This window comes from Ixodes scapularis, unplaced genomic scaffold (genome assembly GCF_016920785.2).
Source record: "Ixodes scapularis isolate PalLabHiFi unplaced genomic scaffold, ASM1692078v2 PGA_scaffold10__122_contigs__length_95168666, whole genome shotgun sequence".
Taxonomy (NCBI): Eukaryota; Metazoa; Arthropoda; class Arachnida; order Ixodida; family Ixodidae; genus Ixodes; species Ixodes scapularis.
Genome location: NW_024609836.1, coordinates 94,324,014 through 94,349,472, shown reverse-complemented (window position 1 = coordinate 94,349,472; position 25,459 = coordinate 94,324,014). Strand labels below are relative to the sequence as shown.

The 25,459-nt window shown below is 41.9% G+C and overlaps 1 protein-coding gene across 1 annotated transcript in view; it reads right to left on the bottom strand.

Annotated features, from left to right (window-relative positions):
* Positions 1 to 25,252, bottom strand: part of LOC8034645 (galectin-4) — a 62,358-nt gene extending 37,106 nt beyond the window's left edge. Inside the window, exon 1 of the mRNA XM_029976175.4 lies at positions 24,952 to 25,252. Coding sequence (XP_029832035.2) covers positions 24,952 to 25,020 — 69 coding nt within the window. The 5' untranslated portion in view covers positions 25,021 to 25,252. The remainder of the gene's footprint in view (positions 1 to 24,951) is intronic.
* Positions 25,253 to 25,459: the final 207 nt, after the last annotated feature.

Below are 25,459 nucleotides of genomic sequence, written 5' to 3'. Positions count from 1 at the left end.
TGCACATATATAGAGAGGTCTTTCACCAAATGTGCATTGAGCGGGTCAGTTTTACCGTGCGAAATATCGAAGCACGCAGTCGTCTTCCTGCGAAAAATGAGAGCAGAATACTTGCCAAAGTCAAGGCTGGGCGCGTTTGCAGACCGCGGAATTGGCAACACTACTTCTGGTACCATCTCCCGATAGACGCCGCGAGCAGACGACGCCTGTTTGATGCGCCTATCGGGAGATGGCGCCACAAGTATATAGCGTCACTAATGGTCTGTTCACACGATGCATCTTTTAGGCGCGCAACAGTTTCGCGACACTTAAGTTTCGCGAAATGTGCTCGTTCACACGTACCGCTTCACGTGCAACAACGATGACGTTTTGACTCGCGAAAATAGTTTGGGTGTTGACCATAAAGTGGCGCTTCAGTTGAAAGCCAACATCATCATCATCACCATTAGCCATTCAGCGTCGTGTCCTCCATCTCCCGCCACATTCTAAGAGTCAAAACGCAGGCGAGCTGGTGAACAATCATAATTAAGAAATAAAACCTTAAGACAAGGAAACAAAAAGGGACATGCACACCACCGTCTTAAAACCAGCACAACATACAGCTGTCATTTACTTCCACTTACTTAATTTACTCTTAAACTGTCATTTACTAGTTGTTGAATTGTCATTTACTGCCATTTACTTTATTTACTGTTGAATATGTATAATTTGGATGGAGGTTGACAAAGAAGAAGACTGTTGTGGAAGTAAATGAGAGCTGTACGCTGACCATATTCAAGAATGTCTGTACGCTGTGCTGGTTTTGAGACGGTACTGTCTGCGTCCCTTTTTGTTTCCTTGTCTCAACGTTTTATTTCTTAATTATGACTAAAAATAGACGCGAATTATCATCATTACCAATTACGTCTTCGTCCATCGCTGGATTTTTTCCCGATATGCTACTCACTTTTCCTTCAGTGGTGCTTGACGTGCTTGCGGAAGCGCCGGCAGTGTCCATCGTTCGTGGTTTCGTTTTTGTTTTTTTTTGGATTTGGCTCGGCTACAACACCGGCAGTGAAGTGGTCTTCTCAAACAGCTCGCTCCCCCCTCAAAGGCCACGTGAGAGCGTTTCTGAGCGGCCATTGGCGGCGCCCTCAGAGTGATTGACAGGACTCGGCAAAGTTGCAGCAAAAGCTCGCTCCAGAAGCGAGGTGTGCGCGCAACTTTTTTTAGATGCGCGCGTCCATTTCGGACTCGTTCAGACGGCGCAACCATTTCGCGAAACTACGTTTCGCGACACTAGATGCGCGAGAAAAATGCATCGTGTGAACGGGCCTTAACTCGGCTGTCTGCGAACGCGCGCAACCTTGGCTTTGGCTAATTCTTGCTCGCTTTTTTTTTCTTTTTCAAGAAGAAAATTTTATTTTGAATTTTCACACAGTAAATCTGATCTGCTCAGTGCAGATTCAGAGAAATTTTGAGCTTTTTACGTACAGGCGCCGATTTTTCCGACTCGTTTTTTTTTTTTTTTGTTATTATTATTGTTACGTTAATTGTTACGTTAATGTTAGAGCAATTCGGCGTCAAAGAAAAAGTGACTTTTTTTATGAGACATTTATATTGTCTTTCCGTCTTTAAATCCACTCTGATATAAATGTCTAAACTCATTTATTTGTTTTTCGACTTCGGATATTATGATCAAGATATACTATTAATACTCCAATTTCGAAGGGCAATATGCATTCCTTGTTTAAACTGCGTACCTTAAACTCGCATGCTTGCTTTATGAATAGTGTTGTTGGAAATCAACTCAAGCACATTATAGTTCAGTGTGAGCTAACTTCCGGTATATTTTCGAGTCGCATAATTTACGACCAAATAATACAACCTTTATGCCAGATTCTGTTAATAAAATAAGGTAACATCAAATCAAGCTTCTTAAAAAAAAAAGTGTATTTCCTCGGGGTTTTTTTTTTTTTTTTTTTCTAACGAATGCCGAAAATATATACAAAATTCAGTGCCTATAATTCGGATTTTTTTTCTAGAAATACTTGGATCTGTCATTCTTTCTAAATTAAATTGGAGGGAACCGGAGGTCTCTCCTTGGCAGAGTTTTGAGATGGCTTCAAATTCAATTTCTGCACTAAGAAGGCCTTGCCTAGGGCGCCTGCAAACGTTTCTTCCTCTTTCCTATTTTTTTTCTATTTTTATTTTTTTATTTTTCATGTTTAACATTGTTTGTTTTGTAACCACTCACTTCAAAATCCTGCGCAGCTGACTTTACTTCCGCGGCAAGATTTCGCTTTTTATGGACTATGTGAAATGCATAACCGCGACTCAACAATTCAGTCGTCTTGTATATTATTGTTAACGCAAAATCCGCCCAATTTAATTTCGCAACCGACCAATTCAATGCAAACATTTGTTTGCTAAAAAAAGACAAAAAAATGATATTTTCGCGAGAAGAAGAAAACTATTCTAAAGAGCGAACGCTTGCACATTTCAACCACGCAAGAAAATAAAAAAGTAAAACTGACAATACGCGTGTTTCTCGTATTTACATAGTATATTAGGGTATCCCTAGTTCATTTCACCATGCGATGGACTGCACGAGACGCTACGAGCCATCCTACAGCCAATCACAACGCTGCGAACATACCACGTGATCAGCCCGCGCGTTGTTGCTACCCTTTTCCTGAAGGTCACGTGACACTCATTCGGCATACGATTGGTTAGCATAGCTCGCAGCATCCACTGCTCTTCATCGTAAAAAAATAACAAAGTATGTAAAGTTTCTTTTTTTTTTCGGGAACCGCCGAGAAAACCTTTGTATTTAAGGGTCGGAAAGAGTTGTTTACGCAACTTCCATATCCAGAATTCTCGAAGGACTTCGACTGTCTCGTTTCTTATTGTATTTTTCTTCTTTTTTTTAGTTTTTATGCCTACCCGGTCGTGTTTCAACTTGATTGTTAAGGGTTAGCTACTTCGTCACTTTTCTTTGTTATTTGGTTTATTACCAAGGAAAGAGAAATATTATTTCGCTTCTGTCAGGTTTTTCTTCGAAGAAACTTTATTTTTATAGTATGTATATATAAACGAAAATGCAAACAGCGCACAGTAAACGGGGACTAAACGAAGTGCAAACAGGACAAGCGCTGTGTCCTGTATATATAGTTTCCGACGATATGATAGACGTTTCCTATGATGTCATTTACGACGGTTGTGGTGGATTCGTTTGTGGCCGTGCCGGCACCGGTTTGGGGCGAAAAGACGAAATCACCCTTTGATCTATTCTCTCTGTAAAAAGAAAGAACCTCTGTCCAATGTACGCTCGGCACTGCCAACATAAGCAGCCTCGGCTAATGGATCTTTCATTTTCTGGGAGTGCGCACACTTCGCTTCCTTTGCTCGGTCTTCACGATGCCGTCTCGAGGCTTTCGGACTTGGCGTGGTAAGGCGAGCTTCGTCAAATTTCGGGTGTTCAAAAAACTGCGAAGCTCTTCCGTCAAGGCAGCGTCTCGCTAGCCCAGACTCTATATTCAATCGCGCTGTGTAACTTTAAAAGCCCTCATAATAACGGTTTCCATAGATATGGACTTGTTTTGAGTTTACCCGTCTCTGCTGCCTTACAACGTTCCGACGTTGTCAAACGAAAGGGGGAAAAAGCCCGAAAAAAAACCATTTGGATTATTTTTTGCAGCGGTCAACGCTTTATCTCAGTCGAGGGTTGAGTCTGATGTAACATACATTAGTTTAAACGTAATGCGCATTAGGCTGGATATCTGCCTGGGAGAGTAGAAGAACGAGAACCCCTATGCCAGGGGTGGGCAGAAGGACAAGGGGTTAGAGCCGCAGAAAACAAAGAAAGAAAGAGGGGAGAGGGGCTACTTTGAACAAGAAACGATATGGAGGGAACAGTCCTTTCCAAAGGGGACAAGTACAATTGCCGACTAGAAGAAATAACACCAGGCAGCAGAAGGTTTCTTCAAACGCTAAGCATTAATAAATGCACGGTTCGCTGGCCAGCCACTGCCCCTGACGTCCGTTATGTGTAGACGGTTCGAAATGGCTGTCTAATATAATAAAGGAAGGTCATTGGACAGATCTATGTGTCTAGAAGCAGTCCAACTGTATGTACGTAGTGTAGTACAAGGCTGCCAAAACGGTGAGTTTCTTTCTTGTTTTTTTTTTATTTTTTTATATAACCTTCTTGTTTAGGGGGGCAGCATACCAGCGAGCTTCGAGCAGCACTTTGCCACGCGAAGATACGTATATGCGGCTCGCGAGCCGCAGTTTTGCCACCCTTATTCTATGCTCTAAGAAATCTAAAGCGTCTGCTTCTCCTCAAAGCAGTTGGGGGGTAAGCCAATCGCTGATGTCTGCGCAGAGAGCTTGGCGAATGATAAGGCTGAAAATACATTTAGGCCTAAAGTAGCGTCTCTGTCGTTTCCGGTTAGAATCATTCGTAAGTTATAACCAGCTCGCCTGCTCAAATTAATCTCGTCTTCTGAACAAGCAGTCTGCGCTGTGGCTGTTGCAGACCTAAATATACGAATAAAAGGTTAAGAGGAGCGAAAAAACGGGTACAATAAAAAAACACGGACTACAGGACAGGCGCTTCACTCTCAACTGTTTTTTTATTAACACTATCGTCACCTATATATCTACACATGCCCAAACCACATCGCGCTCAAACGCCACAATCAGAGCCGACCTTTCAGAAACACCATCTCACTCTGAAGCAAATGCACAGACGGAGCGCTGACGCAATTGTTCTCTTTCTTTTTTATGTAGAATGCCTCTGTAATCTCTCCTTTCGTTTTTTCTTTTGCCTTTCTTAAAAACGTTGTGCCAGTCAGGTCAGGTTTACACCAGCATCGCCTACATTGGTCAGCGAGATGGTCAGCGTTGTTGCGCACACACGGATTATGTTCTCGTGCTCTATCATTGAAGCAGCGCCCAGTCTGCCCAATGTAGACTCTGCCCACAACTAAACGGAATCTCGTACACCACATTGGTGACGCACGCAGTATATTGCACAGCGTGTTTCTTGGAGCACGGTGCTTTCTTCTGCCTTGTTAACATCGGTGATATTTTTGTCCCCGTTTGCTCGCGCTTTTAAACCTTTTATTCAGTAACGGACCAACTAGCCCAAACACAAGTTTTAATGCTAAATATACGATATACGCGTGACATTTCATTATGTCCAGTGTCACAACGCAGAGAGTTTTTTTTTTTCTCGGTCTATTATGCTTTGACGTACGTCATTCGTCGAGCTCCCGCCATACACAAAGCAGCGATTGGCTATCCCAAGTTGTTTGTGGGAAAGTAGATACTCGAGATTTCTTTGAGTGCACATAGGCGTTTTCTACGCGGGCGCCGCCATCTTGAATCGCGGGACTTTCGGTATGCGGAAAAACACCGTTTCGCTCTCGCCACACCCCAGGGAGAAGCTCACGTTTTAATCGATACTGTTTATATCCTTCTTGCTTCACCTTTTCTACATTCTTTTACTCGTTCCAAGTTGTAATGCCTTGCCTTTCATTTTTTTATCCCGTTTATTGGATTTGTCGACTACGTGGCTTGAGACGCGGGAAAACGGAAGAGGTCTGTAGTCAGTGGCGCTTTAAGAAATGCAGGGCGTTGTTTATTATATTCCCCTTGCGGTATATTCAAGGCTAACCAAATTTATGATTTCAAGCTAAAGCAACTAATCCAGACTGAGAAACTTTATGATACACATACAAGTGACGAAGCGTATAGCCTTTCGGCACTCCTTAAGACGACCTCCACAGATTCGCACAAATTACGGAAAGCAAACGAAAGATTATCAGGGGACCAAGTTATTAGATTCAATTGGAATCTTCTTGGAATTTAAAGACCCTTTTTCTAAATTTAAGAAAGAACTCAGGACACTCTTGGTGGGCAGCGACACTGTTTTTATAGCCATTTTTATAAATGTATAAATTGATGGCTTTGTTTTTTAACGTATGAAAAAGTATCTTTCATAATTTATATTACTACCCGTCAGGGATGGGCAGTATTTCAAATACAAGTATTTGAAATACGTATTTTAAATACTTTGTGTATTTTGCATTTGTATTTAATTACAAATTGGGTGATGTATTTGACGTGTGTATTTAAATACTAAAACGTGGGTATTTCAAATACAATTGTAATTAAATACAATTTTGTGGGCGAAGATACATCCCTCAAATTTATTGTCACTGTCCAGAGCAGGAAGAAAACTACGTTCTGCACCGAATGCAGTGTATTTCAATCAAGCACAAGCGTTTAGTGACTTTGTGATTACGGGGCTAGTCCAGGGCAAGAATGGTGACGAAATCGACGTTCACAGGTAGACTGGCTAAATAAGTGCCTGTGACAACTTGTGACGCTTTCCAGCTTGATTTCCATCCATATTTTTGCCTGGAACATTCTAAATGCGCGGGTCGTCCAGATTTTCGTAACTGGTGCGAGTTGCAACAATAAAATTTTCTCCAGCTAGTGCTGCACGTCTTGGTCGTCTCGGTTCTTTGTTGGTCTATACCAAAATGTAATCGACAAAAAAAGCTGCTTGAAGCTCTGTACTTTTTTCACCTATAACGTCCAAGCTGAATACATTTTTGTTGTGATTATATTTCTAATACGTTACTAGAGCCTCGCACACTAACTCCCGAGTGTGCGATGCAAAATTAAAATGAGATTCCCAGAAACCCGTTGCAGGTGCCCTAAAACCGTCGTCAGGTTTTTTTTTTTTTTTTTTTTGGTCTTTGTTTTTATTTTGGCTGATCTGAAAGAAATAAACTTCAAACTTCAAACTACTTCGTGATTCGTTCTTCGCTTTTCTCATGCGCTTGTGCTTAGGCATTAGGCTTGAGACGGTTCGGCCTTAGCATTGGGCGTTAGGCGTTCCGGCCTAGGCATTAGGCGTTTTTGCCTGATGCCGCAGTCTGATTGGCTGCGGAGCGATAATGAGATGATTGGGACGCTCCACGCTTTGCGTTTTCAAACCCGTCAGTGATTTGGTGATAAAAGAGTGAAGGCGACCGGTGCGTTCAAGTTCCCCAGATCACCGGGCAGAATTTTCTCCCAGATCGTCATCATTAAAGTCACCTTCAGACACAACCTGAGCTTTCGGCGGTGTGTGGCTTATTTGTGCGATAGAGAAAACACTGCAACATTTTTTCTCGCGCACGCTCTGTACACACTCTATTCTGCAGAATCAACATCAAGTTCGTTGTAAAGATAAAAAAAAAAAAGTTTGTGTGACGTGTTTGTCGGGCGTCCTTGCCAAGTAGAATGCAACGCACTATGTTTCTCTTTGCGACCGACCAACTCGATCAGCTGCGCTGGCACAGGATCAAGCGTGACTCAGCAAGAGAAAAAAAAAAAAAAAAAGACGAGGGAGAGAGTGGCACGTTCCAGACGACGACGCAACGCGCTTGGAAAGTCAGCCAGGAAAGAATGCGACCGAAGAACAATGTCAGTGGCTCAAGGACGATGATGATGATAGCGATGACGAGAGCGTGACAGATGGGGCCATCTGGTGGTGTTTTTTTATTTACTTTCTCGCGTCTTCTTATACTTCGATTCATCAGACCTAAGAACGCAGTCAAATGCTAGAAGATGTACAAAGCCGGACACAAATACTAAAAGAACGAGACGAATGTGCATTTACTGCTCTTGATTCATGTAGCCGACTATACGAGACGCAGAACAAGATGACAAGACAAGGGCCGTGATGTTGCGCTTTTGGCAGGCTTTCATTGACCCCATAAACCGATGAAAAGACAAAATGAACGCTGCCAGGTGCCTTACTGTCTCAAAAATGAAAGGCGTTGGTGTAATTCATTTTTCAAGAGGCACGCGTAATTGAGAGAATTAGACCTTTTCCGAAATTCAGTCTGGCCACTTTGATCACTATTATCATCGTCTGAAAAATGGCATATGTGCCAGTCTAATGGCGGCCTTCTGTCTACTGATGGCGGCAAGGAGAACAGAGGGGTAGGAGAGGGCATGACGTCGGCCACGTAGCCTCCACAAGCCATGCTCCCTTGACGCCTCGCCTCTTTCTCATTTTCCTCCTTACTCTCCTCACTTACCATGCCAACGTGACCACATCACGTGACCGTAGCTAGCCTTCGTCTTGCTATGGGGTACTAGAATACACCACACTCTCAGAAAAAAAGGTGTATTATTACACACCTTATCCCATATAATACACCCAAAACTTCAAATTCGACGTACAGCGCCCCATAATCGATCAGGCGGCCTCAAAGTTTAGGAAGGGCTTGAAAGCCGTGTGGTGCAACTTATTAAGATAGCTGATGTACGTATTATTGACTAAAAAAAAGATTATCGGAGTTTTCTTGGCCGTACTGCAAAAGCTCCGTGTTTTCTTTCTTTGGTCTTTGATACGTACTTTGACAATTTAATAAGTTTTATCGCACCGTTATCAAGCCCCTGGTAAAATGTTTTGCCGTTTGTTCGACTATAGGCGCTGTAGGTCGAACCGAAGTTTTGGGGTGTATTATATTGGGCAAAAGGGTGTAAGGTGATACCCTTTTTTTTTAGAGTGCACAGTCAAGCCTTCGATCTGATAAAACCTACCGGACGGAGCGCGCGCAAGTCTGCAAGGAGTCCTTCTACAATCAACCATCCATCTCACACGTGACATGTCACGCGCACTAATCGCCAGAGAGATCTGCGGTCACGCTGGGCACAAAATCGTTTAAACTTTTTATGACTAGGCTTCACCAATATTGCAACGTGCCCCCTCCTAGTACTTCTAACCTCCTTGGATGGCGGAACAAGTTGAAGGTACTCCCTAGACAATCGGGACGTTAGCACGTTGCGAAACAGGGATTGAATGAAAGAGCTGCGTAAGCGTTCATTGCTATAAATCTGGCCCAGTCAATCTGTTAGTCGCACAGAATGGTCTTCAAAGCCCCTTGTTGTATAGAACTTGATCAATCGTCTATTTGAGTTGGCGCTTCGTTCTGACGGGTTGCATCTTTTTGGCCATCGACACTGAAAGGGTTGATCGAGAAATAATCGTACAGTGAAGCGCACATTCTCGTTTGCCGTTGACTTGCGAAAGTAACGGTGCCCGATAAAATACTGCAGGCCGCAGGTTCATCGCCGCCATTAGTACGGCAAAACTTAAACCGCCATTTCAGCCACCAAACGGAACTGAAATTTGGAGAGGGTCTATTGCTACAGTATCAGACGAGAGGATAGAGGTATATAGAACCTATTAGTTCTTTCGTCCCGATTGTTGGCGCCATCTAGCGGCGCCTAAATGAACTACCTGTCTCAAGTACACACACGCTTTGCACACGGCCGCCCAGTTCGGTTGATACAAGCGACGAATAGTACACTCCACGACTCTGTTAACGTAAACAAGCCGTCGTCGGTCTTCTCTATTTTTCTCTCAGTATTGAAGGACTGTCATAAAAAATAGAATAGTGGTAGAGAGTGCTCAGTTGAGGTACGAACCTAAGTGGTAAATTTTGACGCCCGCCGGCGCTCTTTTGAAATAAAAGGCGAAAAAGCACCGAAGTCCTGTTCGTGCTGCTAACGGTGTCGCATAGTGTTCGGTCGCGTGTTCCAGTTTGTTGTGTCCCCGACTGTACACCGCGAAGATAGACCAAAGAGATTTATATCGCGTGTTTTTTAACCTACTTTCACAGCTTCGTATTTTGACCGCCAGGCGCTGCGAACATCTGATTTGCTCCGGAAGGTAGGAGAGCGAACCTGCCGCCACAGCTTTCTGTTCTAGCCGCTTGGAGTCGCCAAATCGGCGACTCCAGTGAACTCGACGGTACCAAGCAGAAAGCTGAGGCGGCAGGTTCGCTCTCGATCCAACCTTCCGGAGCAAATCAGATATTCACAGCGTCTGACGGTCACAACACGAAGCCGTGAAAGTAGGTTAAAAAAAAAAAACGCGTGATCGAAATCGCCAATATTCTCCCTGCCTTTGATATACAAAACTAATTTGTTTGTACGCCACTAGGCCGGCTCTTTGCATAGTCCTTGGAGGTAATTGAATGTCGAGACGTGTTAGCGAGCGGGTTTTTGTTTCTTTTATGTTATGTATTCCTGAAACGCCCAAACTTCTAAGTGGGCGTCCGCGATATGCGTCTTTCACGACCGCCCGGCCCATTGCGATCTTTATTTTTGGTGAGCCCTTCCCGTTGTAATTAGCTGGGTACGAGACTACGAGACACGAAGTTGCGGCACCCAAGTATATACACGTCTTGCTACGCCAGCGTGTTTGTCGCGTCACGCAAGTTCCGGATATGCCGACTGCACACGCCGCCAATGTGGGCGTCAGCTTTACCGTTTGCTTATTGCATTCATTATTACGTACGCTAAAAATCCCAGAGGCCTGAGTCAAGCCTTACATTGACCAATGAGTGGACGAAAACCACCGGTTTGTATAAAATTGCGCGGAGCAAACGTCAAATGGAAATCAAAATTATCATTTTGTTTTGCTCGACGCGTATAGTGATATTATTCATACGTTTGCTGTTGCACTCTAGAAAACAGAGGGTGTATTCTTACACCCTCTGTCCCAAACAATACACCCCAAAACTTGAGTTCGACGTAGAGCGCACTGACGTCTAACAGACGGCCTATACTTTTACAGGGGGCTTGATAGCCGTGGGGTACAACTTACTAAAATAGTTAATGTATCTGTTACTGACTAAAAAAAAAATAATCGGGGTTTTCTTGGCCCTTTTGCAAAACCTGAGGTGTTTTCTTTATGTGGTCTTTAATACGTACTTTAGCTATTTAAAAAGTTATATCGCACCGTTGTCAAGCCCCTCGTAAAATTTGGGGCCGTCAGTTCGAATATAGGGCTCAGTACGGTCGAAATGATGTTTTGGGGTGAATTATATGGGACAAAAGGGTGTACGGTAATATCCTTTTTTTTTTTTTTTTCAGAGTGCGGGCCGCATAAAATGAAATAAAAAGGAAAGAAAGATTTTGAAAGGAAAGTTTAATTTCGACCGTGTCATACTTTCTTACGAACATGACAATGGACAACCGTCTAAATAGAGCAGGGGTCTCAAACACGCGGTCCGCGACTCTCTAGGACGCGGCCCGCAGGTTAATCGGTCCCGGTTCCCATGTCCCGAGCGCTAGAAGTGGCATGCGCCATAGTGACCTGATCTCCTCGATTCATTTTCGCTCGGAAAGTAGCTCTTTTAACGTATTAGCACAGTTTATACCTATCTGTGCTCATTTGCCCTTTGTTTCGTTTTTTTTTTATTTTTCTGCTTCCCAGTTTTTCTGTTTCTTTTTTTTTTTTTTTTGTAATGTACAGCGATTCCGCTACTAAACTGCAAGCGCGAGTTATTCCTTGAAGGATCCATCTCGGCTGCGCGAACTCTCGATCAGCTGGAGCAACTGCCAAAGATAAAGTTTCGAGCTCGGGATTCTCGCCTTCAATAAATATAACCATTGAGAGACAAGTATTTGTTCAAAGTGTTGCAATAAAAATCGTCCAGAAAGCAAGAACTGTCAAATTAACTGATTGTTTTTTTTCCTAATACATGTCGAGCTTGGTTAATTCCTGAGTGAAACGAGCAAAGGGAACGACGCTGTACTGCTCTCTCGTTCCATTATGCCAGGAGGTTGGCAAGGCGGTGTCCTTTTAATTCTTGTTATCCCATCAGGTCAGGGCCCAAAGTAGTCATATAAGCAAATAAAATCTAAATATGTCTCTGGCAAAACTTCGAGTTCACAAAAAGCATAACGCATACCGCACCTCTTCTCTTTAAAATATTTCGACCCCCCCCCCCCCCCCCCCCCCCCGCACACACACCCGTTTACGTTGGCCGTCGACGTTTCCGGCATGGGCTATCTGGCCCCCAGACGCAAATAAGTTTGAGACCACTGAAATAGAGGATAAAATTGTAAGCCTCTAAATTTAATGCCTTTACGTAACGCGTTAAAAGTGACGCGTTAGTTGTGCCTAGTTACTGTTTCCGGTAGCGAACTAAGGACTTATACCCGTTTTCACCTCAAAAAACGTTAAAAAAAAATTTAAAAAAAATTCCGGCTATTTGCGGAGCATTACTAATTCCCCCTCTTTACGTGAAGAATTAAGATATATGTAGGTAAACCTTAGATTGATTATATATATATACAGGGTGTTTTTTTTAAGCTTAACAGATTTGTTTAAAGAAAGCCGTGAAAGTTACACTTATGCCGCTTGTGGAGGTGAGCTATACGGCCAGGGGGACATACTATAGGGGACTAATCGTAACGATCAATCGTATAATTAATTAAAATTCGTTAATTAACTTTTTAATTAATTAAAATAGACATATGGTTTCAATTAGAAACTTGCTCAGCGTCATCGAAAACCCCTAAATCATCAATTTTCAAAGAGGCTTTGGGCGCGTGAGAAGCGTAGTAGTGCACGAAAGTTACCACTCGTGGAGCAGGTACAAAGCTAGCGGTTGCGATAAGGCGCCCGCGCGATTTTTCCGTCTCTTATCTAGTCCCAGCCTTGTACCTGCTCCACGAGTGGTAACTTTAGTACAATATTACGCTTCTCACGCGCCGCAAGTCTTTATGAAAATGACTGATTTAGTGCTTTTCGAGGACGCTGAGCAAGTTTCTAATTGGAACCATATGTCCATTTTCATTAATTAAAACGTTAATTAACGAATTTTAATTAATTAGTCGACTGATCGTTACGATTAGCCACCTATATCATGTCCCCCTAGCCGTATAGCTCATATATATATATATATATATATATATATATATATATATATATATATATATATATATATATATATTATCTTATCAAGACATAGGCGTTTCAGAAGCCAAAAGCATCGCTACGTCCTCCAGCGACCAAATCCTTTAAAAACTACTTCGCGCGGCGCATGAACACTGCTCGAAAACTTCCTTTTTTCTGGGGCTGAAAAAGAGCGTATAGTTTCTTTTTAAGAGGAGGAGCGAGTAACGTATTCCCGTCACTTTTTGGTGAAGCAACGAGTAAGGGTATTTACTCACTTCCTGTAGACGACGTGTACAATGCAAGTAGCCAACCTAGAGTTCTAACCCCAGCTGGCGCTTGCAATGTGCACGGCGAGAAGCCGCTAGAGGGACCATAAAAAAAGAATGTGCACAAGGCATGCTAGTATAACCGTAGTTAATCCCAAATAAACGCGCTAAAAAGCGATATCTTTTTTTAACGATAACAAATATTAGTAACGAGAATTGCTTCATAAAAAAAAAAAAAAAAAAAAAAAAACCAAAAAAATCCGGCACATTTGAAATGATTATAATGCACCTGTAATGGAGAGGTCCCGGGTTCGATACCCGGACCAGGCGGGTTCTTTCAGTCGCGCACCAGTCACCTAGCTGTGTTTGGAGATTTGTGTTTGTCCTTTGTCCCTCTTGTTCCCCTTCTCCAGGGATTATTTTCGTCATTCGAAATAACGAGAAATCCACGCGTTACTCTCAAGCTGATGTATCGCGTTTTATTTATTTATTTCTTAATCACAGTAACGATTCACGTACTTGGTTACTTTTTTGAGTGAGTAGGGAGTAAGAGTATTTAGGTGCTCTTCAGTAACGTGCACGTGTCTTGCAGTCACCGCGCCTCCTTATGCCGCGTCAGGCGTCTGGCAAGGAAGTGCGCCCTCCATTCATATCCTACACAGTGTGGGCCCTCGTACACAGGGTGTTTCATCCACTTGGTCCATTTCTCTCCGTCGTGTACGGAAGGCGGCGAACCGACGGGGAGCCAGGTTCGTCGAGGACGAGGCAATAATACCGCCTAGAAGACGAGGCCTACGAGCCTTTTCCCCTCCAAACGTCATCGTTGGAGGATCCGCGCGGCGGCGCCTCGATAGCCCGCGTCAGCGTCGCCGACGGCGCGTCGTGTAGCGTGTCACACGCCACGCGGCGACACCGTCACGCGGCGACGTCGAGACGCGGCGCGTCTGCCGGTTTGCGTCGTCTGTCGTCGAGCTTCACCTTTTTGCCGCTCGCGGCGGGTTGGCAATCGCACCAACGATGACGTCACGCGCGGGCCTTCTCTTTTATTTGGAACTGGCCAAGGACGCCGTCCTCACGCTGCGGGCCTTCGTTTGACGGCGTGGGCGTCCACCGCGCCGTCTCTCCAATCACAAAAACTTCGCGGCTTTTTCGACGTGTGTGTGTGTGTTTTCAGTTAGTGTACTCGCGCTGCGCAGGTGTAAATAGGCTCGCTCCGCTCGCTGTTTGCACTCGCTACCCGCGTGCATCTGCGTTCATGCGTATAAGCGGTCCTGCGCTTGAAGAGTATGCGTTGTATCGTCGTTTGGATGGGGGTGCCTGTACGCGTTTGTCTATAGACGAGGGATTCAGAAGTTGGCGCCAGGCAAAAACAGAGCTATAATGGGGCTTCCAATTACTGCGGTTACAGGTAGTAGGAATCGGTGGAATGGATCGTTTCGTTATGTGGGTTTTTGCTTAATTTCCGACGTAAAATATAAAGAAGTTCTGATTGTTTGAATTGCTAAAACGAGGCCTCAGATTCCACATTTCAGGTATTATTCGTAAGTGTGAAGACTGGAACTGGCCACGATCGAAGTAGGGACTTTAGAAAGTTTTCACCCGGGTACTTGTTAAAACTCGAGGATAACAAATGAAATGTTTATTCGTTAAAATTCGAGGATAACAGATTAAAAGTTCATTCATTTTGATATCGACTAGGGCTATATACTCGTTCTCTCTGCAGTTTGAGGTGAACGGACGCAGGGGACTCCCACGTAGCACGGGAATGTTCAAAAGAACATAAGCAACATTCTTGGAATGTTGCAAATTTACGTAAAAACATTCTATCAACGTTGTCAGAATGTGGCGCAGGCACTTATTGCTACATTCGGGGAATGTTTTCAAAAGGTTACTTTTAGAACGTTCTGAGAACGACATAGAACATTTCCAGGACATTCAAACAGCATTCAAATAAGTAACAATTAGGTTCTAAGGCCGTTCTCAGAACATCCAAAGAACCTCTGCAACTTTCTTGAAATGCTGCAAATTTATGCAGGGACATCCTTTCAATCTCCTCGGAACGTGGCGTGGGTACATCCCTACATTCGGGGAACATTCTCTGAGGCTTATTTACAAATATTCTACAATTACGGTTTGCTTATGCTACAGCTTCAATGAGCCGTACGATATATATAGATGCGGTAAAGCTCCTCGCAGGGCGATCGATATTTTTTAATCGAAACATATTCTTAGAAGGCGCAAGCACAAGATACCCGCTTTCCCAGCGCACCAGCCTTACCCTGTACTAACGACAGTGTACTCCTATCTGTCACTTGTCAACGTCTTTCATTTCATAATGTGCTGCATGCATAACCTATTATTAACTCCGAGCGATCCAACACTCAACTGCAGGATATATACTTTTTTCAAAGTATGGAACCCCAGATGCTAAAAACCGGGTCTATTCAAAACTGCACCTCTACATACGCAGTGAGTGCCAAGTTCATTATCAAGTTTGGAAAACCATTGCTTTTCTCCTACACCTTATATCACATTCCTCGGTAGACTCATATAAGATAAAACTGGTCCCGTATGCTAAGTTTCCAGAAACTCCACTTAATTTGCATGTTTTTGGCACAAAGTGGCATATAGTGGATGGTTTTTGGAACCACAGGTTGAATGAGAGCTCCGTAAATTTTGCTTCACCTGCGAAAATTCGAGGAATATTCGCAAGCGAACCTTCCAAGGATGTTGCGCATATGAACGTTCGAAGGCGAATGTTCCGAGAACATCGTGCATACGAACGTTCGCCAACGAACGTTCAATGAATGTTGAGCAGCTTACCTTGTAAGGAATGTTCGCATACGAACGTTCCTAGAACGTTCCGAATGGTGCTTTAACGTTCCTTCAACATTCAGAACACCCAGGGAATGTTCGCACGACATTGGGTGCTACGTGGGTGGTCATATTTTGCTCGTAGAATCCTAATTTGTTTGTCTTAGTGCTAACCGAAGAAGAGATGCCAGCGGATCGAGTGCTGACATTATTTGCTCGATTTTAATTTGTGTCTTAGAATCAACCGAACAAATATGCAATATGGCATTATAACCAACGACTGAAGACTGCTAACATTGAAGCCATCCATCAAGGGAATACTTTGCAAAGATGATCCGTTGAACAATAGCACACTGTTCGTGCAGTCTCGCGTCTTTTCTAACCAAGAATACAACTAAATTATGTCACGCGCTCGTAGAGGAACAAGAAAACATGATGGTTCGCAGTTGTACCGGAAATTAAATCGCCAGCGGGGTGTGTTTCAAATGTCTATCCGCAACACTGCTGAGCTACTTTTTATTTTATTTATTTATCATTCGCTTCGTTTATTTGCAATGACGTTGATGGACGAGAACAATAGTCTCGCTGAACTGAACACGACAGGATCACACAATAGAACCCAAAGCATGAGGATAGCGACAACGGAAGCGCCCAGTTCTGACAACTTTGTTTCCTCTCGGTGACAGACATTGTTGACGGCAACCAATTTCAAATAAAAAAAAAAATACACGGGACCCGTTTAGTTTTGTTCTCCAATCATCCAGAATGAATGTGGTTGCTCCGCAAAAGTTTTGATGGTCATGAAAGGACAGTGTATTTAAGCAGAAGCATAAATAGGTGAAAACAAGGTTATACTTTTTTTTTAACCAATTTCGACATAGAGCAAGACGTAGAAAGTGCACTAATTTTGTACTTTTCGAGAACAAAATAGTATATTCTAAGTATATGTTGAGTTCGCTATTAGCGTATCTTCAGTGTGCACAGCCTAACTGCCAGAGTGGGTGAAAGGCAGCACAAAAACACAAAGTACAATAAAGTATTAAATAATATTTTCAATGTTGAAAGTATAGTACAGGATGTTAAAAATATACTTCTCGTGTACAGTTTTGTTTAACAAAACTACGAAATAAGTGCGTATCTATAGTGTATTTCTTTTGGCCGAAGTTTTTTTTAATAGCTTGATGTTTTTAATCAATCAATCAATCAATCAATGTTTATTTTTCTCTTGTGCTAACCAACAGCTCGAAAGCCTACTGAGTTAAGCACACACAATTGAAATACACCCAAAATACAGAGTATACAAAATAAAGAGTTGTGAAAAAAAAAACATGCAAGCACACAAACGTGTATATATGCCAATTAAAAGCACATGCATCAAAATGATCGTTCTCCAAAGGACAGGTTTGTACTAAAAATATCGACGTCAGTAAATTGCGTGTTTAAAACATGTTGGATACGCGAAACCGGTGATGCGTTTCGAATGAGGTCTGGGTAAAAGACTCTAGGATTTCTAGAGTTCGTTCTAAGTGGTATGCGAAAGTGAACACAGGTGAGGAGAGTAGGGCTGTCTATTGCATTATGAATTAGCCTATGTAAAAACTGAACATCCCGAATGGACCTTCTTTTACCTATGGTGCCCAATGTTAATTTTGCTAAAATCGAATTATATTCATAAAAACACTTTCTTCCAAAATATCGGTCGTAAATGATGCGCACAAATCGCTTTTGTACATGTTCTATACTTTCACTTGCTGTTATAGATATGCAGTTCCAGAATACAGATGCAAATTCTAGTTTCGAACGTACATGGGTACTATATAATTTCAAGAGACAGTGATGAGTGATAAATGGTCTAGTTAAGCGAGACATTATTCCTAGCGTGCGCAATGACTGGCTGATAATGGAGTTTACATGAGAAAGGAAAAAAAGATGGTCGTCCACAAGAACACCTAGGTCTCGCATCTGCGTGGTCCGACAGATCGTTTCATTTTCCAGAACATATGCATAGGATAAATTGTGACGCTTTCTTGACAGCGACATGACTTTTGTTTTGCGCGGATTTAAGAAAAGATTGTTAGAACTGCACCATTCTACCACTGAACGAAGATCGTCCTGCAGCAAAGTACAGTCAGTGACTGAGGTGACCTCCCGAAACAACTTCACGTCATCTGCGAACATAAGTAATTGAGAGTGTTTTACGGACGACACCAAATCATTTATAAAAATAAGAAACAACAAAGGTCCAAGGTTTGAGCCTCGGGGCACTCCTGATATAGAAATGAATGGACCAGACAAGAAGCCAGATACCCTTACACAGTTCTGCCTTTTATGAAGATAACTCCTAAACCAGGTATTGTACTCAGGACTCAGGCCATAGTCCCTAAGTTTCAGCAATAACAGCTCATGATTGACCTTATCGAATGCTTTGGACATATCCAGATATATTGCGTCTACTTGGCCCCGAGACTGAATAATTGGAAAAGTAAACTTTAAAAATGTGCACAGATTTGTCTCGACGGATCTGCCTTTGACGAAACCCTGCTGTACAAGAACAAACTTTCTTTTAAAATAATTATACAAACGATTGTACACCAGCTTCTCAAAAACCTCTGAAAATGCATTGAGAAGGGAAACAGGACGATAGTTACTAACATCACAAGAATTACCTGACTTGAAAATCGGGACTACTATTAAATATTTCCATTTTTCTGGAAAGACACCACTCTGTATAGACAAGTTAAACACTTTTTCAAGAACAGGAGCAAAACATTCGGCACATCCTTTTAGAACGAAGTTGGGAATACCATCTGAGCCTGTGGACAGTTTAGAATTCAGCTTTCCAATAGCTAAAAGCACTTCGTGAACAGTACATCTAGTAAAAGGTAAATAGTCATCAAAAGTAGTATTACATGTCATGGGTAAAGGGGTGTTGACATTGGAAAAGCATGAACTGAAATGATGCGAAAACAACTCACAAACAGATTTTGGGGACGTTTCAATAACTGACCCGTTGCTCAGCGTTATATCGTTAAAGTTCTTCGTGGTATGCTTTTTCACATAGCGCCAGAATTCTTCTGGTCGCTTGTTCAGGTTACGCTCCATCTGCCTGCGGTAGTGATATTGGTCGTTAGCAAGAAGCTTTTTTGTTAATTCACGACAGATGCTAAATTTTTCATACCATAAGCCGAGCCTCGTTTTTTATATAATCTGTGGTAACGTAATTTTAATCTCAAGTAATATCGCAAATCTTTGGAAAACCACTTAGGGTACTTCTCTGGGCGGTTGGTGCGCTGGGGAACAAACAAGTTCATGGCATCATTGACTACCGCTGTGAAACTATCCACCATCGAATCTACGTCAGAGCATTGTAAGACATCAGTCCAATCATATTGTTCAAAATATTTGTATAAACTAAAGTAATCGCCAGCGCTGTACGCGTACCGTAGTGCACCAGACGAAACCCTTGACCTTAGAAACATAGAAAACGAAACCGTAAGGGGAGGATGATAAGCATCAGGGGTGACCAGCGGATCGTCTACACGAGCCACTTTCGAAGTAGGAATGTTAGATAAAACAAGATCAAGAATGTTACCGGAACAGTTCACGAACATGTTGTGTTGTGTAAAATCATTAAAATCTATGAAGTTAAACAAACAAGACGCTTTTTGACGTGTGCAGGAGCTTTCACTGTTAATACGACCATTAATCCAGTCAACTTTCGGTAGATTAAAATCCCCGTATAGTTGCACGCGATATTTAGTAACGTCTATTTCATTTTCAAGAAAATTAAAGTGGCTTACAAAGAGAGCCGCATCTGAAGCGGGAGGGAAATAATATGCTCCAATTAGAAAGTTGAACCCGTCACCAGACGGTATCTCGACCCAGACGGATTCTTGATAGGTTTCCAAATCATTTCGCCAATGTGCATTCAGTGATTGTTTGCAAGCTATCAATACACCACCTCCATATTTTATCCCGGAAGTATAATCGCGATCTCTACGAAACACAGTAAAGGCAGGTGTAAAATATTCACTATTCGCAATGCCGTCATGAAGCCATGTTTCTGACAGTATGACAATATCGTAATCGGTACCTAGCAGATTGGACATAAATTCATCCGATTTTGTTCTAAGGCCGCGGACATTTTGATAGTAAACGTTAAGATTTCGAGCCATGAGTACCTTCGGTTAAACTTTCCGCTGCAACCACGTAATGCCGGGAATTAGGTAACCTCCCCAAAAAAGGGCGAAAAAGAGAGCCATCTGGCCAATGATAGCACATTAGAGTATACTAAAGGTATACTTTAAATTATGAAGATATATTTCGTTATAATAAAATGTGCTTTAACTTTACTTTTTGTTTTATAAAAGTACAAATCTACCTAGTATACCTGTAGTTTTAGTTCGCATCGCCTTTTGCTAAGGGGTGGATTAGGGTTGAACACGCATGGCTTTCAGATAGAAAGAGCGAGATAGATAAATATAGACAGATGGTGATTATTAAAAGACGTAGAGACTAGTTCGAACATATAGTCCGGACGCCTTTTTCCACTGGGTCGACAGCCAACCAACACATCTTGACGACAGAAACAAAGACAGCTTTTAGGCCGACTTTGATCAATCTTCAGCGGCACGCTTGTTCACAACCATCTTAGTTTGTTTTGTTTTTTCAGTCGATGACGCTAACAATTGAGAAAGTTTGCTGCTGTCAAGGTGTGTTTGGTATGCCTGCAAACATTGTCTGTTCTCTGTTCGGCTAGTCCGACAACAGCGTTAAAAGGTTCATTCTTTCTTGCTTTCGCTTTTCGGAACATAGGTTACCTTGTTCACGATTGTTACTGCATGGATTCTAGCAAACGCTCACAAAGCATCAGATTGATTTTAGTCTAATCATGATGCGTTTGTTAGTACGCTTGTCTTTGGGACATGACGTGTGCCGAATTGAGTTTCTCTAACTTCAGTCAGCGATATATTTGAAGAAATGCCATTTGCGAATTGTTGTGCAATGCTAATTTTTGTGCCGTGACTTATATGCATGGCGTTCTCCAATGGAAATAGTAACTCTAATCGGGCCACAATAAATCTCTTGAGATTTTTTTTCTTGGGGTTAAAGCGCACGAGATGAGGACAAAACGAAAGACAAAAAAACAAAACAAAAAGACACAAGCGCTGACTTACAACTCTCTTGTGTTAGTTTGTATGTAACCTCAAGGAGATGTCACCAACTCGACCAAGCTTCCGTCTTAACACCATAAGTAACTTGATTAAGACATCCGGTGAAATGAAAACGTAGTTCAGTTAGCCCTGACTGTCGATAGCGAAATTTTGTTTCTTTGAAACTGAAAACAGCTCATTGAAACAATAGAACATTAAGATAATATTCTTATGACCGAGAAGGCTTTTACCTATTTAAATGAATGTTGTTCACTGACTGGTCCATCATTATTGAGTCACCAAATTTACCACTGAGTTTTTTTGTTTTTTTTTTTCTCAGAGCCTATTGTTCACACTGAAGATGCACAGAATGTCAGAACGCAAACGCGCTGGTCAAAATAGACATAACGCAACCCCGAGACTGCAGGAAGCGAAAACGACTCCGTGTTCGTGTCGTCTTTGCTTGTCGTGGACGAGTTTTGTCTAGATGCACAGGTTTATACCATATTGTAAATGATAATGCCGACTGTAAAAAGTTTGTGGCAAACTCCCCAGAGGTTGACGTACCGGAGGTTGATTGCCAGGTGTAGAATTAACTGGTTCAGAAAATTCAGGAACAGTCCTATGCGCAAAACATTTACGATTCGACGACCTTTCGACTATGTCTGGCGGTAAATGCCTCGCTGCCTTTCTCTCCTGTTAGGCATTTGTTGAGGTAATAGAAGTCTGTTGTATTGAAGTAACCCCGAAGTCTTTCAGTTACGGATGTTTATTTTGCGTTTAATATTTTTTTTTTCCAGAACAAGTGTTAAAATGAAAGAAAAAATAAAAGTGCCTGAAGGAATTGCACGTACAATGAAACTTTCCAAACAGCGGTTGGCTCGATGAACCTTAGATCTTGTGACACGTCGTTCAAAATTTCATGTTTAACGCATGCTTTGCTCATGCCATAGCGAATAAATTCGTACGCGTTCTACGTGTAGAAGTAGACTAAATTACTAGTGTGTTCATTCATTAGTTTTTTTTTTTACTTGTAGAAATGACATCGAGAATCGTGTGTATATATGTTGTTGTTATCGCTGTGTCGTTGTCGTGTATGGTGGCGTTAGGGTTTCCGTAGTTGTGTAGTGTTACATGGAAAGTTAGTTGATGACGGGATGATCATTGTGAAAACAAGAATACAAACTTGGAATGATGTGTATACATCTATTTTGTAACTGTATATGTTGTTTCATTTTTTATATAAAAGATATGCGTTTTTGTTTTGTGCTTATTCTTGATCTTTGATCTTTGCGTCGATTCTTTGTCACGTCGTCTTCGTACCCGCAGCCTGCGGAGAGCTCAGAAATAGCCTATGTTCGCGAGAAGCAAATATTCCCTCGTCGAAGCAACGTCCGCTCCGTGTCGTATTTTAGCCACTACTCAAAATAAACACGGACGGCTAGAGGAGGCTACATCACGTGACCGTCTGGTCTCGCTGGGCAGAAAAAACACTTCTCCCCAATATAAAAAAAAAAAAAAAATCACAATTTTTTAGACCACCTGAGACTGGGTGGAAGAAACACGACGACGTCTCAATTTTGAGACGTCGTCGTGTTTCTTCCACCGAGTCTCAGGTGGTCTAAAAAAATGGTAAACTTACACCAGCTCGCCTGCGCCCTAACTGTTTAAAAAAAAAAATGTTGCAGGGTTTTGAGGACTTACACCTTCTAGCGAAATATCTGACCTTCCACAGACAACTGAACTGGAAGCAAAAATGGGAGGGCGGAAATGCCAAGAGTCTTTCTTTGTTTATTTATTTGTGTCTGCCGAATTCTCCCGCACAGATTATCGAAGAGCTAAAGCCGTAGATGTCAGATAATGTCTTGCCCGCCCCCTCCCCCTTTTTTTTGCAAATAAAACTTAACATGCAGACAAAAAGTAAAAATACTAAAAGCTTAAGCACAAAAGGAAATTCGCCCTGTATAGTATCCATAAAGGCAGCCCATTCTACCAGCACAAAAATATATGCCAAACAAAACAAAAACAACATTTTTTTTTTCTTTTTGTTTGGGTTTACTTATGGATTACTAACGTTTACATTTCTGCCCATAGTACGCGGCTATATTTTCATGAGCAAAGATTTATTATTCCAGACGTAGTAAAGCGATTGAGGAGTAATGGTAGCATATGAAGTGATAGTTCAATTTATTTGTGTCGTCTCGCAGTCGAGTGATTTCATAAAATAGGTAAATCTTATTCAGAAGTGAACATACGTAAATTTTTCGTAAAGATATGAACATTCAATATATTCTAGAGTTAGTTTGGTGTCACGCAGTAATGCGATACTTTTAAGTTTTGTGCTACGTTTTGTTGATGAAAGACAATCGCGGGTTCACTTTATGGGTTTGTGAAATAAATTCTATTCGGAAAATGTTAAAGTTTTCGGGTATGCCACATTTGAGCATGCTTTCCAGATCCCATATCCTTATCATATCTCATATCTTTATCTATATTTCATACCTGTCTTTTCATCGGGGCTTCCGCTTAAAGTTGACAAGAAGCTCCAGCATGTACATTTTGGACTATCTGTTGCCAGCTGGTATCTGAGTTTTGATCAGCTGTTCAGTCAGATATGCCAGTAGAAACAGTTTGTTTTTAGATGAACCTTGCAGTACGCATCGTTTTGGAAATCATTTTAGATGATTTTGCCAATCGTATTAGCTTCCTGTAAATATTTGATTTAAGGATGAATCCTAGGAAAGAGTGGAAGCAGCCCGTTCTTTGGATACATTTTTCAGAACGTACTCACTCAGCCGATATTATTTTTGATGTTTTTTTGCGAAATGTATTCGACCGCTGTAAATATTTTTTTTTTTCAGATAAATCTGGGAAAATAATGAAAACAACCTGTTTCAGGTTAATTTTGCGAAACATATTCTCCTAGTGGAAATAATTGTAGACTCATTTTGTGAACTGTAGTCGCTTCGTGTAAGTATTTTCTCTTCAGGTGAATCTCGGGAAAGAGTGGAAACTGTCAGTTTAAGATTAATTTTGCAGAATGATATTGTCTTGGTGCATATTATTGTGGATAAATCGTGGAAAATGTATTAACTCCTTGTAAATATTTTTGGAAATATCTCGGGGATTTTTGAAAAAGGGATCGTCCCAGTGGACAGAGCCTACTTTTAGATTACTCTTGCAAAAGTATATTTCCTGAGTGGAAGTTGTATGTAAATCATTCTTGAAGAATGTATTGACTTCATTGAAACAGTTCGCTGTTCGATGATACTGTAAAATATTGACCCAGTGGAAACAGTCTGTTTAAGGTTGAAATATTAAATAACATTGTTTCGGTGGAAATTATCCGTTTTAGATAATTCTTAAATAAGTTTATAACGTGCGACCAAGGTGGTTCAAACAAATAACAAAAGTTGCCGACCCTGCCTATGTAATGTTTCTATTTTTCAATGCTCGTTTGACCATACATCTGATGGGATAAATGCCATATATATATATATATATATATATATATATATATATATATATTTCTTAACTAAAGAGATAAAGCGCCCGCGTTGCATTATTTATTGATTTTAATGTCGATTTCAATATCAACAATTTAACAGCAATAAAATATCAAATTTTTGTTTGGTTTCTAACATAGGAGTCATCGAGGGGGGGAAAAATGAGCAAGGTCGAGGAAGTGTAGATTTGGGCAAAGAAAGATCTCTGATCAGAATTTTCCCCTGTTGGTTGACAAACACCGGGCCGACTAATAATTGATTTGGCATTGTTTACCATTTCATAGATGCCCGCCATAGACCTCGGAAAGAGAGTAAACGTATCTTGGCAGGAAATGACCATATATGGAAAATACTACAGGTTGCAAACGCTACAACTGTTTCGTTATCGTCGCGCACAGCATATGCCATTTGAGGTCTTCAACTGAGACGTTAGTCACGGGTGTCGAAGGGCAACAACACCAACTTACCGGATTTCTGTAGTGAAGACCCGCAGTCACCGACGCCTGCTGGACGATGTGTCTCACGGTCTCGTCCATGGTGCCAAGAAACGATCGCACCAAGCAGAAGGAACAGTCTTCTGAACCGTGTCCACGCGAATGGAGTTGAAATGAACGTGTTACGTTGTAGCTACAACACCTTTATCAACGACGTCTCCGTGAGTCAAAAAAATGGGTGTGGGCATGCCACCAAGGTTTTCCGTGTGGGAGTGCCGGTTCGCCGGTTACGGAAATATGTCGTCTGCTAGCTTCTCGCTGAGACATGTAGCGCCATCTGTCCAAATGTAGGCTAACTTACGCGCGGTACCGGGCGAAACTCGCGTTTCGAGCAGGCGAGCTGGTGAATGTTAACCATGTTGAATATACCTGAGACTGGGACAGAAATGAACATAAAAGTCGAAGGAACAGAAAGGGACAGGACGACGTCTCAATCTGATGAGACGCCGTCCTGTCCCTTTCTGTTCCTTCCGTTCCTTCG